This window comes from Ixodes scapularis, unplaced genomic scaffold (assembly GCF_016920785.2).
Source record: "Ixodes scapularis isolate PalLabHiFi unplaced genomic scaffold, ASM1692078v2 PGA_scaffold4__175_contigs__length_147842914, whole genome shotgun sequence".
NCBI classification, from domain to species: domain Eukaryota; kingdom Metazoa; phylum Arthropoda; class Arachnida; order Ixodida; family Ixodidae; genus Ixodes; species Ixodes scapularis.
In genome coordinates this window covers 104,717,939-104,732,935 of record NW_024609879.1, presented here as the reverse complement: position 1 = coordinate 104,732,935, position 14,997 = coordinate 104,717,939, and the positions used below count along the sequence as shown (strand labels likewise).

At 46.4% G+C, this 14,997-nt stretch overlaps 1 protein-coding gene across 1 annotated transcript in view; it reads right to left on the bottom strand.

Annotated features, from left to right (window-relative positions):
• The window catches only part of LOC8053530 (WD repeat-containing protein 81), a 79,263-nt gene that overhangs the window by 5,884 nt on the left and 58,382 nt on the right, over nt 1-14,997 (bottom strand). Inside the window, exons 29-32 of the mRNA XM_040215607.3 lie at nt 12,976-13,324; nt 11,410-11,540; nt 9,618-9,819; nt 8,650-8,749 (exon numbers count right to left, since the gene is read on the bottom strand). Of these exons, the coding sequence (XP_040071541.2) occupies nt 8,650-8,749; nt 9,618-9,819; nt 11,410-11,540; nt 12,976-13,324 (782 nt within the window). The remainder of the gene's footprint in view (nt 1-8,649; nt 8,750-9,617; nt 9,820-11,409; nt 11,541-12,975; nt 13,325-14,997) is intronic.

Sequence of the window (14,997 nt, the reverse complement as noted above, 5' to 3'; positions counted from 1 at the left end):
TACTTTCACCTTCAAACAAAAGATTCCTTCGTGTGAAATTTGCAGCAAAAAGTGGAACTGAGAAAAATGCATTCAAACATTGAACTCCTTTACTTTGTTACTGCCTCACAATGAGTTGAAAATATTTCATATCAACGTAACTATTTGGCGTAAGGTCATCAAATTTGGTGTAAGGGTGTATAATTAGTTTCTAAAACTGAAAACCTCAAAATTAAAAAATGAATTTTTTCAAAAAAATTTAAAATTTAGGCCCATGTCCCCCCTTAAGTTGGGCTCTTTGACCTCAAACACATCGCAAGTGCGGGTCCTCCCAGTCTCTCCCGAGCCGTTGGTACTCGAAGGTTCCCCTGAGCAGAAGCGGCTTGGAATACGGGACAGACAATCGGGGGCAGTGTGACATGCGCCAGACTTGTACACAACTTCAAAGTCGAATTCTTGGAGCAGGAGAGACCACCTGAGCAGGCGTTGGTTTCCCTCCTTGTAACGAAGAACCCAGCAGAGCGCATGGTGATCTGTAACAACATGAAACTTTCTGCCCATTAGGTAGGGACGTAGCTGTTCCAGGGACCACTTAACTGCAAGGGCCTCAAGTTCAGTGGATGTGTAGTTCTTTTCAGCTCCGTGAAGAGAACGGCTGAGGTATACAACAGGCCTGTAATCCCCAGTTTCATCTTCCTGGAGGAGGATGGCGCCGAGGCCGGTTCTGGAAGCATCAGTGTGGACCTGGAGGCCGTATTTAGAGTCTTCTGAAAAGTGCTTCAAGACGGGAGGTCCACATAAGGCAGATTTCAGTTCATGGAAAGCGTGTTCTTGTGGAGCACCCCATGTGAAGGCTTCTTCTTTTTTCAGGAGCTTTCTCAAGGGGGCTGCGATGGCACTATGGTTCCAAATGAACTTTCGGAAATAGGACGTCAGTCCCAAGAACGATTGAACTTCAGCCGCAGTTCTAGGAACGGGGAATCGCGTTACGGCATCGACTTTCTCTGGATCAGGTGCAATACCTTTCTGGGATACAATATGTCCAAGGTAAGTCACTCTGGTGCAAAAAAAATGGCACTTCTGCGGTTTGAACTTGAGATTTGCGGCCTCAAAACGCGCGAAAATATTTCCCAGTTGTCGAAGGTGATCTTGGAACGTTGTGCTATAAACAATGCAGTCGTCCATGTAGACCAGTGCGTTGCGATACTTTAGATCACCGATAATGGCATCTACAGTTCGCTGACACGTTGCCGGTGCCCCTTTTAACCCGAACGGCATTCTCAGAAATTCATACAGCCCCCACTGCGTAACAAAAGCTGTCTTAGCGGTGTCGCCAGGTTCCACCTCTATTTGGTAGAATCCTGAAAGGAGGTCCAATGTTGAGAAATACTTGCTCCCACTCAATGCCGCCAGAGCATCATCGATTCGTGGTAGTGGATAGACAACGTTTTCAGTTACAGCATTTAGCTTCCTGTAGTCTACACACATCCTTGTTGACTTGTCCTTTTTTTGGACTAGAACCAGTGGTGATGCCCAGGAGCTTTTGGAGGGCTGGATAATTTTTGCATCCATTAGGTCTTTTATCATTGCCTTCACCAAATCTCTTTGAGCCGGTGAAATTCGCCTTGGGTATTGTGCAATCGGTTTTGCACCACCAGTAGAAATGGAATGTTTCTCTATCGTACAAGATCCCAGGTGTGCAGTGTCGGTTGCAAAACTAGAACGATATTTCATCAAGAGTTGTTTTACTGCCTCCAGCTCTTCGGAGTTCAGCGAAGCTCCCACGTTGAAGCTCAACTCATCAATTATTATCTTTGCGGACTTTCGGCACATCTTCCTGGTTCTCAAGATCAGAAAAACTGGAACATTGCAGGACTGATTCCCATTCGATGGGAGACAAGTCAACCGCTTCAACAGCTTCTACCTTTTCTGCTGATCCTAAAGATGCCCTCGCAGGTATTTTGGATGGCCTCAAGGAAAAGTTTGTAGCCAAAAGTTTGAAAGTCTTTGTCCCTGCATCGATGACTGTCGGTTGCAGTTCCAACAGGTACCGTTCAATAGCTGATTGAGAACCTGTTACGTATAAGATATCGCGACTTGTCTCGCCGTCTGGGACATCCAAAACGACTTCGATGACTTTCCGGGAAAGAGGCGGTACTACTTGGGTGGTCGTTGCATAAACCTTGAGTGGTTTTTCGGCTTGGATCGAAAACGTGTTTGTACCCCAGTCGATAAATGCTTTTGAAGAGCGTAGAAAGTAATCTCCAAGTAAGACTAAGTCTTCCTTTAAATGTGGGACAACCACAAAAGTCTGTCGGAATGACCTACCGTCCACCGTAATGTCGACACTCACTTCTCCATTATTTTCAAGTGGCAGCCCATTTGCTCCCACAAGTTTCAGGGAAGATTTTGAAGGTGTCATCTGAAGTCTCTGGCAAACAGCTTCATTCACAAGGCTTCTGGTGGAACCAGAATCCAAAACTGCACTGAGTTCAAGGGATCCCATAAAGACTGGGACCCGTTTGACGCCCACAGAAGATTCACAGCTAACGCGCTGCACTACTGGTGTCTCCCCGCAGGCCCCGAAGACACCAGGTCGGAGTTTTCCAGGTCAGTCGGAACGTTAGGCTCCGCTTGAAATGCGCGCTGCCATTCAAGAAATTCTTGCGTGAGAGGCTGGGGGCACCATGTAACAAAGTGGCCTTCCTGTTTGCAATTTAGGCAAAGCTTGAGTACTTTCCGACGGGATCCTTGAGCCTTGGTCTGGGCTGCATTGTTCTGGCGACGGAATTCCCTTTGGTAGGTCAGGCTTGGTCGTGGTTTGTCATTCGCACTGCTCGCTGCATCGTATTCCTGACGTTTTTCCCCAGGCTGCTGTTGCCGATCAAGTTTGACGAAACTGCACAGCTCATCGGCCCCTCCTTCGTGGAAGTTTGAAACTTTTAATGACTTCTCTTCGGGCTTCTTGGATTTTCCGCTTGCCCGATCAAACTTCATAAAAGAGTCGAGCAAGTCATCAAGGGATGTGAAGCTTCTGTCGAAGTAGATCCGCTTTGTCTTGTCGTTCAGCGATTCAAGAAGCAATTCGCACTTCTCGGCTTCGCTTCCTGTGAAGACACATTCTTCTATCAGTTGCAGCTTCCGAATAGCGTACTCCATGCACGTTTCTGTGGAGGTCTGTCTTCGAGCGAACATTGCTCTTTGATTTTCCACAGGGCTTTCTAAATTGTAGAGCCGCCGAAACGCGGACTTCACGTCATTCCAAGTGCTCATCTTCTTGGAGTTAAGCTCGAAGCACATCCAAGCAAAATCTTTGGAAGGTAGCTTTGATATGAGCAGCGGCAGTGCGATATCTTCCGGCAGCCCGTAAATTTTCAGCCAAAATTCGACCTGATGGAACCAACCAATTACGTCAGTGGCAAGGAGGGGAGCTGCACTTACGGCCGCGGTGGATGGCTGAACTCGATGGTTGATGGTATCTCCCAGTCCTCTCCCCTGGCTTTGCTGGTTCGAGCCCTTGTCTCTGCTTTGAGATGTGCTGCCTGAGTTTGGAACGCTCTCTTGTAGTGCGGTATCCAGCGACCGCTGCCGCCGTTTCTTTTTCTTGGATATTTTATTCGGTTGCCCTTGGTGCTTGGAGCCCTCGTCGCTGCTTTCAGAGTTACTTCTCGAGCTCGCGGCCTCCAAGCAGTTGAGTCTCTCGATTACTGGGGACAGTAATCCGCACACCAGGGTCTCCATGGCTTTCAGAGAAGCGCTATCCCCAGCAGCACTTGCAGAATAGGCAGGCGTCGGTGCAGGTACAGTCTGTTGTCGGCTAAGAAGCTCTGCGATGCGTTGCCTCAATTCAGCGATTTCTTCGTCCCTCCTCGAAAGGATCTGCTGAAGTTCTTCGCTCCGTGCAACTGCCGCCTCAACTTTAGCTTGCAACGACGCGTCACTGCCGCTTTTTGCGCCGTCTTCATCCATCGTTGCTGACGTTGTAGTTAAGCCTTCTCGTTGATGCGAAGAGCTCAATGGGCAATTTGATACTGACCGCCGTCCCCACATAAATTTACCTCATTACGGAGTCCCCGTTCGGGCGCCAAGTGCGACGAAACTCGATTGGTCGTCGAAATATCTCTTTTAATGTTCGGCTCCGTTGAGGCGTGGTGACATTCTTTTTCTTTTCCTGGCGCCCAACGTGGGGCGTTGGGCGCCAGGAAGGTGAGAGTTTAGTTGTTAATGTATGCATTGACTTCACTAAGTGGAATCAATGTATGTAGGCACCCAGGCAACAAATCTGATACTATTCTGACTGGCAAAGATGAGGTTCTCACGCTTAAGAAGAGACACTACCCAAAGGGTCAACTTTGGAACCTTCTGCTTAATGTGAATGAAATTTACAGTATGTACTGGCAGTTACGAGGCAGAATGCAGTGCAAAGTTTCATTTGTATACATGAATTGTAAAAGAAATTGTAGTCGTTTTCATCAGGAACACCCTGACTTTGTTTGGGAAAACTATTGTTAGAAAACTAATATCCAACGTTTTTCTTCACTAGATACGCAGCAGAATGCCTGGAGAGTGCAACTGTGAAAACAAAATTTCCAAAAATAATTTATTTTATGTTAACACCTTTCATAAAAGACAGCCACAAGATTGCCCATTAAACTCCAGTGTAACAGAAAAATGTGTTCACGAAGTGCTCCACGCTCTACCTTTTCGTTAGCATCAGTGGACCGAAAATAATTTATAAAAAAATAACTATGCAGTGTAAACAAATGAAACTCTCTGGGAATACTCTCTAGATGTTGGTGGATGTAAATAGTGTGGCATTTTTCAAAATTAACTTTTTTTTCTAGGTAGTGTCCCCCCTCATCTTTTTCCTGACCATTCCCTATAGACCGTTTTACTGAAAGAGGGCGAGCGAGAAAAGGGGAAAGGGCTACCGGCGCTTTCCCCCTTTCTGATTGTGTAGAAAGAGTGAAAGTCCCGGATGAGAGGCTTGGCCGGTGTTGGGTGTCTGCTGTGCCCCAACTTCGTTCGCGCTTTCTTTTCTGTTTTGAACTCGCAAACTTAATTAGAGTAACGGGCTTCGATGGCAACAGTTCCCCGGTCATCGGGACACCATTGCTCGGTCATAGGGTGCACGAATAACGACAGAAAGCGTCGAATACTGCCCGAGGACCTATGTAGCTTGCAATGAATCCGGCAAGGCGAGAGCGGCTGCAATGTCTTTAAGCTCCATCGCTTTCCACATGACCCCGGTCTTGGCGGCAGTGGGTTGCGTTCGTAAACCGAAAAGACATATCCTCAACACCATCTTCTCGACTGTGCTCGGAACAGCTTGTGAATGGAGCGCGCACCGAACGCTGTATCGCCGATGAACATGGGGTACGCTCGCAATGTGCGTGCGAGTTTTCTCATGATAATTGCTGTTTCAGCTTGTAAAATTTTGTAACTGAATTTATCTTAATATTCATAATTTGCAGTGGTGACTGACTCGATTTCATCATTTACAACACTTAGTTGAAGGCTTATTTCCGCCGCCGGGTGAGGCTAGAAATTGTTGAAAAGGTAGTTCTATCGGTTTTTCTGAATAGCGATCCCCTGTGCGATGCCAGAGAGCCGGCAAAAGCGCTCCTTGGCGTGCCGCTGGTGGTTTTGTTGGGGTTGTTTCCGTTGATTGGGCGCTTTGAAGCGCTGGATTGTCACTCCAGGGTACGACTCGCGTGTTGCGATCTGCGTCTTCGAGCCCAGTGTGTACGTTTCTTTGTTCGAGTCATGGCATCCGACAGTGCGGCAACGGGGGGAACAGCGGCAGCCAACGTGTCAGTGATAGAAATTGGAGGTTAGTACTCAAAATGTTGCATCAAATAGTAAAATAATTCGTGGCTGCTTAGACGCTTTCTGTGGTTCGATATAAGCACATCTAGAACGTCTTCGTCGTTCATCCACAATGAAATATGAGAACACGGACATGCAAGATAAAAGCAGCGCAGCAAAACGATCTGTAGCAGCTCCGGGTGTTTACAAAAGTTAATTGAAGTTCCCGTTTCGTGTATCGCTTGTTGATTACTAAAAACGGCAGCGTTGAAATGGGTCTATTGCAAGCAAAAATTTCTGAATGGTTAATCATTTCCAGTCCCGCGGAAAGCGGTGGAGCTTCAAAACATTGCAGCCGCACGTGCCTTGCCGAATTCCATGCAAGCTACGAAGTCCTTGGGCGGTATTCGACGCTTTCTGTCGTTATTCGTGCACCCTATGACCGAGCAATGGTGTCCCGATGACCGGGGGACTGTTGCCATCGAAGCCCGCGGCTCTAATTAAGTTTGCGAGTCTAAAACAGAAAAGAAAACGCGAAAGAAGTTGGGGCACAGCAGACACCCAACACCGGCCAAGCCTCTCATCCGGGACTTTTACTCTTTCTACACAATCAGAAAGGGGGAAAGCGCCGGTAGCCCTTTCCCCTTTTCTCTCTCGCTCTCAAAATGGCGCTACCCACGATAAAACGGTCTATAGGCCATCGATCACCGGTGATCGATGGTTTACGAGCGCCGTCAAGGAATTTAGTGAGAAGATTTTTGTTCTACAATTTCGAGGATAGCCGAAGAACTCTAGTTTCAATATCAACGTAGGTTTGAGCTTTATCAGAAGCTAGTGGGCTGTCAAAAATAGTCCTGGGAACGATGGTTGCACCTGTCTAACAAAGTTAACTGCTTGCATCAGTCTTCGTAACAAAGATGGCATTATTTACATAATTCAACTGTATTGAGGCATATTTTTAGAGCTCTGGCAACACTTTAAATGATTTTTTTTTTTTAAGCTTGAAGCTTGAAGTCTTTATTTCTTTCGGATCAACCGAAAGGGGAACAGAGACTAAAGGCAGAAAATGCCTGACGAAGGTCTCTGTCCCCTTTGCAGTTCGTACATACGGTACACAGTATAGTAAACACTCATGCAGTTGTAGAACAATCAGCAATTCAAATAATGTCATAGCTTTATAATACATCATCATGAGGATCGCAACTAGTAATATAGATTGTGAAAGAAACTTTTTCACAAGTTCAAAAAATAAGAACCATCAAATTGTACATGTATAAAAATGGCTATAAAACAGTGTCCCTGCCCACCAAGAGTGTCCTCAGCTCTTTTTTAAATTTAGAAAAGGAGTTATTAAAATCCACGAAGGTCCCAATTGAATTTAATGATTTGTTCACCTGATAATCTTTAGTTTGCTTTCCGTAATTTGTTCGAATCTGTGGGGGTCGTCTTAAAGAGTGCCGAAAGGTGTATCTGTGCTCTACATCACTTGTATTTTTATCATAAAGTTTCTCAGTTTTGATACGTTGCATTAACTTGAAATCATAAATTTGGTTAGCCTTGAGTATACCATGTTTTTTAAAAAGTGGCTCAGTTGGAAGGTCTTGCATATTTCCCGTGTAACTTTCAAATAACCGCAAAATTTTCTTCTGTAATTTAAGAATCTTATTGTAGTTTGTGAGCGTGGTGGTGCCCCATACTAAAATACAGTAGCATAACTTTGAGTAAAAAAGAGAGTAATAAATTTGTTTTTTTAACCATGTAGGAATCAGGTTTCTTATTTTATACAAACATCCAAGTGCCTGAGAAAGCTCAGCAGTCAACTTATTTACATGTGCATTCCAGCTAAGCTCCTGGTTAAACCAAACGCCTAAAAGTTTTTGTTCGGGGACTTACTCTATAATCGTGTTTTCGAAATACAGAGTTATTGGAGTATTATCATGTTTGTTTATTGGAGCAAAAATTATATACTTGGTTTTCTTAGAATTTAGTTGCAGTTTATTTTTATTGAGCCACACTGCTAATTCAGCGAGAATTAGCGTCGTTTAACAGATGGCTATTGGTAAGCATCACTACAATTTCTAACGCTGTCCTGAGCCAGCGTGCACTTTTTATGTATCCAACAAGGTGGACAAACATGCCAAATATGAAGGAACTGCCATCATGGCTATGACAAAACCAAGGTAGAACACAAAGGAAGCATTCCGCTGGGGGTGTGAGGTTGTACTATTTGTGATCCACCGATATAAGCATTTCTTTGTTGAAAAGCACATGTGTTACGGGGGCTAACTCTCCGACAGACCGAAAATAGACAACTTCAGATAGATTAATTACACTAACTTTCAGATGTAATAGCCATGCGTGAGGGGCACATTTTGTATATTCTGAATTATTTTATTTGTCATTTATTTTGACATAGCTGTAGAAGTTTCGGCATTTATATGCCTAACGCACATATATTATATTTTCAAGAAACTAAATGTTCATATATTCCCCTCCCCCCCTCCCCCCCCCCCCCCATTATACGAGCCTGTGTTTCTTTTTAAACAAACTAAATGGCCACATTTTGATGTGTCGTACTGCTCCATACGGAAATTAGCTCGGGAAATAAAAGCGGATGCACGAATCTCTTGAAAATTGCTACTTTTCCCGTGGTCAGGAAAGAGTTAAAGCGCTTGCAGTGGTAAAACATTTTTTTCGGGGATCAAAAACGCACGAGTTTGATGCAAAAAGAACCTACTATATTGAGCGTTGAAAATTCATGTCAAACACTACCATGAATGAACAAGACACACAGAGAACAGAGTTTGTAAATTTGGCAAAGATATGACTGATACGGATGGAACAATCTGCGTGAAAGGGTACCTTTCAGGTGACAGTGCAATTTGGCCTCCTCGGCATTCCAAACGGACACAGCATGATCCAGGGACGAGGAGACGAAGTAGGTGTCATTGAACGCCTTGAGCTACGTGACATGAAATTGTTATCACAAACGTGGTTAGGAAGGGCAATAGCTTTGTATGAAATAAAATACAAGCTATATCAACGTAAAAAGCTAGACACCAAGTAATTTTGTTTTCTAAATGTAACTTCCTGCATGCCGGCAGATATGATGAACGACACATAATAGGTAGTCTGAACAACTAAAAGGTTCTCCATTCACTCTATACGTTATTAGCATGCCGCAGTGATTGCACATACTTCTTCTAAGTAATGCCCTCGGATCATTATTAATTATTACCAAGTTATTTATAATATTAAAATGACTAAATAAATTACCATTAATTCATCGTAATTACAACAATTTTTCAGTAATGGTAAGTAATTATGATGATAATTAATAATGAATTATTACTAGTTATGATTAAATCATATGCTAACGTGTTAATAATTATACCTATCACTTATTTGTTATGACAATTATTCATTAAAAATCATACGAAGTAGCCGGCAATTCAGAAACAGTGCCAAAACACATAGAGACACCAAATTATTAAATGACTTAATTATGATGATTATTGATGATTAATTATGATAATTATTAATTACACATGCACATAATTAATAACCACAGTGCATCATTACCGAGGCATCAGCTGTTCAAGGGAACATAAATTAAACAAATTAATGATAATTATAATAATTGATTATGATTAATTATATTAGTTTTCTATCAACTGGTACAACATCTATTTATTAAGGATCATTAACCAATTAATTTATGCCAACAAAATAGCACATGTGACTCTTTCGTGATGTTAGGCTCAACTCATGGGTAACACATTCTGCATCGAAAGGGCAACAAGGCATAGGGGGGGCGCATGGACACTGACCTGGAGGATCTCTCCATCATGAGCCACCCAGGAGCCGAGCATGAAGCCCGTGCGAACGTCCAGCACGGAGAGCACGCCCGAGGAGTGGCCCACGGCCAGCCAGTTGCCGCTGGGCCCCACTGCCAGGCAGCGCACGACGCCCGCCGACCCCGTGGACACCCGCACCTCGTGGGTGTACCGCATTGTGCGGGTGTCCAGGAACCTGGGAAATGGGCGAGATGAGAGGTGCATCACGGGGCAAGGACCAATCACCGCGAGATCTAATCTACCTCTTGCAGGGCGAGTTGAGACGTTGTCTGCGGGTGATTCGCCCGCTACGCGGAGGGAAAGGGGTCCGCTTCTCGCGCAGCAGTTGCGGTGACGTCGGAGGGATGCCGAGCTCCGATTGGCTTTGATTGAAAGGATAGTGGGTAGACCTCTATGTTAGATGCCACGAGGTCTACCCACTATTTTTTTCAATCGGGCGTCGTCGCAACCCCTGTGCAAGAAGCAGACAAAATTGCGCTCCGGATAGTTGCCAACAAGGTGGAAACGGCGGGGAAGAGCTTTGGTTGTCCTGCCTCCAGCGCGAGCTTTCCACCTTCAGCATCTAGTGGAGTGTCGAGTAAGGCACGAAACATGGGCTGGAGGCCGGGTGTTAGAAGGACGCGCTCTGGCATTCTTGTTTCGTCGGCGACGATGAAGCAACCGAGGAAGGGCGTTTGACTCCAGCCACCCCAGGCTGACGGTGCAGTGGAAGCTACAAGCTCGTTGGACCAGCCATACGTCTGTCTTTCACCACGCGATTACGCTCCCGCTTGTACCGACGTGCAAAGAGCGGGGTCGGGGGACGAAAGAGAAGTGGCCGATCGGTCCGGCAAGCGCGTAGCTCCCACGGCACTGTCAGCTTGGGGTATACAAAGTATACCCCAAGCCGACAGTGCCGACAGTACAAAGCAACACTTGCGGACGAAAATGGAACCAGAAAATGCCTTCGTGTCAACTGCAGGAACGGCTACCGGCGAGGAGATCGAACGATGGGGGGCGTTTTGTCCAGCTTGTTTTTCAAAGAGCTCAGTTTTTACCCGACATGAGCAAGGCTCGTGGACTGGATTCTTTGTCTCAATGGAGTGCGGGGCACAGATTCGGCAAGAGTTGCGTCAGTGTTCGCTGAGGCTCGTGCGAAAGATGTGAAAGAATGCAGATTCGCGTTTGACGGTGTGATAAACATAAGAAACTGCAACAAACTCGCGTATCATAGAAACCAATATCGTTCGCGCAAATCGCGGAGAAAATAAAAATTAAACGACACGGGAACGAGCCGCAAACTTGCACGTCATGGTAACAGATACCGTGAATTGCAGACGTAGCAGATTCACGTGTCACAGTGCGCTGAACACGAGAAAACCTGCGGAAAACACGGTCGTCACGTGTACCCACACCGCAGATCGTACGATTGATGCGAATCCTCGTGGGACATGGCACAATCGATACCCGGCAAGAATTGGGGGGGGGGTAGGCGATGTTCCGGAATTTTCGTTACGGATGTTCGGTACAAAAAACAGAATGGGCGATCTCTCGGGGGGCAAGCCTTCGTACAGGACTTTACAGCTGTTCACCGATTGAACTTGAGCCTCAGCTGAATGCTGACACGGCGTTCAGCTACTTCGACCGAGCGCCGAGTCGGAAACGCGAACAAATATTTTGTGTTGCTGTCGTCCCGAAGGGTTTGGTTCTTGGCTCAGTCACTTGGGGCGCCACGATTCAATCTCCTCCCCAACGGTAGTTGGCATTGTTTCTTGTTTTTGTTTACCTGACCGTGGAGTTTGACGTGGCAGCCAGGAAGGTGGTGCTGGGAGATGGCATGGCAAGCAGGGCCGTGACGGGATGCGTTTTGCTGGAGTCAAACTGCTTCAAGCATGAGCCCATAAAGGGATCCCAGATCTGGAAATAAGTTGGCCTTTACTATTCTTTCTGCAACATACTTCTTGGATCGAGCGTAACATTATACCCAACTCCCCCCCCCCCCCCTCCCCACGTTACTCTCCAAAACCTTACGCACAGAGAATGGAGGAAGTGAGAAGTGTATAGAATAGAGTAAGCGTGGTATTAAATTGGAATTCACCATGACATATAGAGGGTGCGTTTGTGCAGGTAAGTTATACAGCCAGGAGGACATAATGTAGGGGCAGATTGTTGCGTTAAGTCGAATAATTAAACAAAATTTGTCACTTAACTTCTTAGTTAATAAAAAAATGACACATGGTTTCAATTAAAAGCTTGTTGAGCATCATCAAAAACGACTAAATCAATAAATGTTGGAAAGACTGAGCGTGTGGGAAGTGCAGTAGCAAACTAAAGTTACCACTCATGTAACGGGCACGACAAGAAATGGAAAAATTGCACGGGTGCTTTATCGCGTCGGTGGCCTCATTTCTGCTGGACGAGCGGAAACTCTAGCACTCCACCGTGCTTCCCACATTTTTCTAATATTGATTTATTTAGTGGTTTTCGACGACACTTAGCAACGCAAGTGACAAAAGGGGCACCCGCTCAGTGGTGGGTGCCCCCCCGTATTTATCATGAATTTCTTTAGGAAGTTTCGCTTCCTTATCTTCAAAGATGGCCCACCTCATGTTTTTTTAACATTTATCTCTTCCTTTCGGGTGGGCACCATTACGGGATTTTACGGGAAATCTGAACTTTGCTACCATTAACCCCTTAACCTTTTTGGACCAGCCTAGCTTGTCAACGTGAAGCCATCCCCAAGGCGTTCAGGACGAGTGTAGCTTTTCTGATTTCTTCGTTTCATGCACTTAACAGTTTTGGACGGACCAGGCTTGCTCATGGTTTGGTTTGAGGCTCTGCCAACAAAGGGCAGCACTCAATTTTTTTCAAATGTTGCTCCCATTTTGTTTGTGGCTATAAACGTAATGTTGAAGGCAACAAATGAAATTTTGAAGACAACAATTCAACAGTTGAGGGTCAGATATTTCCCAAAACTAAAAAAGTTAAAGCCGTTTACAACTCCCTGTAATGCCGAATTGGAGCGCAGCTCTTGAGGAGGAGGAGGGAAGGGTACTGAGGGGAGGGCACTGAGGGGAACGGTACCGAGGGGTCACATGACCTGGGGGGTCACGTGATCGGGGGGGGGGGGGGGGGGGTCACATGCACTGGGAGGTCATTTGACCTGGGGGGTCACGTGACCTGGGGGGGGTCACATGACCTTACGGTTACGCCGACGGCAACGACACTCAAGCCGGAAACGGGCGCTTAAGAGCTGCGCTCTAAAACGGCCAAGGGGTTATGTATTCTGCAACGAGAATGAATACAACAAAACGCCCGGCTGACAGCAAAAGTCGTCCCGATGACCCCTTACGTGCACGGCGTAATCGCTGGAGCCGACCAGGCGCAGGGAGGGCAGGAAGGCTACGGACACGACCGCCTTCCGGTGGTGCGGGTAGGTCCACTGGGGCGCCACGACAGCCGAACCGTCGCCCGAGCTTCGCAGGGACCACAGCTTGACCGTGCGGTCCTTGCTGCCGGACAGGAATGAGTTTTCGTTGTCCAGCACCTCGAGCGACCGCACGCCCCCCGTGTGGCCCGAGAACGACTGCAGCTTGATCTGCTTGAAGTTGAAGTGGGCGTCCTTGTCGCTGCGCCCGATCTCGTGCTCCCAGTACGCCAGCCAATTGCCCTTCAGATGGCGCTGGCTGTTGGTCATTTTCCTGCGCGGGCGGAAGAGGAGGCCACAGGTAAAGGGCCGTCCGCACGGTCCCATTTTCTCACGTTGTAGTACGAATGTTTCATACTTCTGGTTAACCCTTTATCTGTTTTGGACGAGCCTAGCTCACCAACGTGGAGCCGTCCCCAAACCGTTCGGGACAAGTATAGCTTGTTTACTATCTTGGTTCATGCACTCAACCGTTTTGGACGAACCAGTCTAGCTCGTGGCTTTGTTTGCGGCTGCGCCAACAGATGGTAGTGTTGAATTTTTTTTTAGAGCGCAGCTCTTAGGCGCCCGTTTCCGGCTTGAGCGGCGTCGGCGTAACCGCGAGGTCACGTGACCCCCCCAAGGTCACCCCAAGGTCACGTGACCCACCAAGGTAACCCCTCCTCCAGGGTCACATGACCCCCCAAGGTCATGTGACTCCCCAAGTCATGTGACCCCCCCCCCCCAAAGGTCACGTGACCCCCCCCCCCCCCCCCCGAGGTCACGTGACCCCCTCCCCCCGAGGTCAGGTGACCCCCCCGGAGCATATTCAAGAATGAGGGGAGGAGGAGGAGGAGGGGTCTACCCTCCCCTCCTCCTCCTCAAAAGCTGCGCTCCAATTCGGCGTTACAGGGAGTTGTAAACGGCTTTCACTTTTTTAATTTTGCTCTTATTTCTTTTGTGCCTAGAAATTTGATTTTGAGGGCAACAAATGTATTTTTAAAGACAATAATTAAGTGGTTGAGGGTAAGAAATTCTCAAAAACTATAAACAATTAAAGGGTTACATTTAAGGAATATCAAAATTTTGGTTGTCACCTTATGTTTTTTATGTATTTATGGGCCACCTAATTTGAACGGTGTTTTCGCCATTCAAATTTTTTTCAGTTTTCATACTTTTTGTCCCACGGCCCCTTTGAGCGTGCTTCTTGCCAAGCATCGGTGCACCGTGGAGAAGCGACATCCGCAGAGCTCGCTTCCACGATGTTGCTTCTCCGCAGTGCACCGGTGGTCAATAAGAGGCGCACTCAACGAGTCAGTCCACCATAGACAACATTTTTGAGGGATGAATAGACTTATCTCATATCTTTCACTAATGCTTCACGTGTGACATACCTGTCAATGATTTTAGGCCGGTGTAGAGGAAATCATCAAATATCTGCTTTGAATGTGTAGTCACACATATAAAAAATCATTATTTTATCCTGCATCACATTTGCTGAATTTCTGATAATTCAAACTTCTGATAATTCAAACCACAAACCTTGTGGTTACACCACAAGTGAACGGGACATCCGTGCTTCGTATGAAGTGTGGTAACCAATGCAAGAAGTCTATTAGCACGCACCATTCTTCGATTAGCACGCACCATGCCAAACACAGACTTCCCTGTGACTCGTAAGTAAATGGTCCTGTGTGAATAAGTCCTTCAAGTTTGTTTCGTCATAGGTTCGAGCGGGGCCAAAAACTAGTTGCAATGGAAACAAAAGCAGACAGACTAAAAAAGCAACGACTCGATGCACCCTTCACGCTTGATTGAATCAACTGGCAGTAACACGTGAATAGAAACACGATACTGTGCACTTTGTGTGACTGGCACTTTTCGGTACTAGTCAGTAGAAAGTGCTGAATGGGAAAAGTCACTCGACAGTAACTAGCACTTTCTGAGAGACTTATTTGGCTCCCGGTA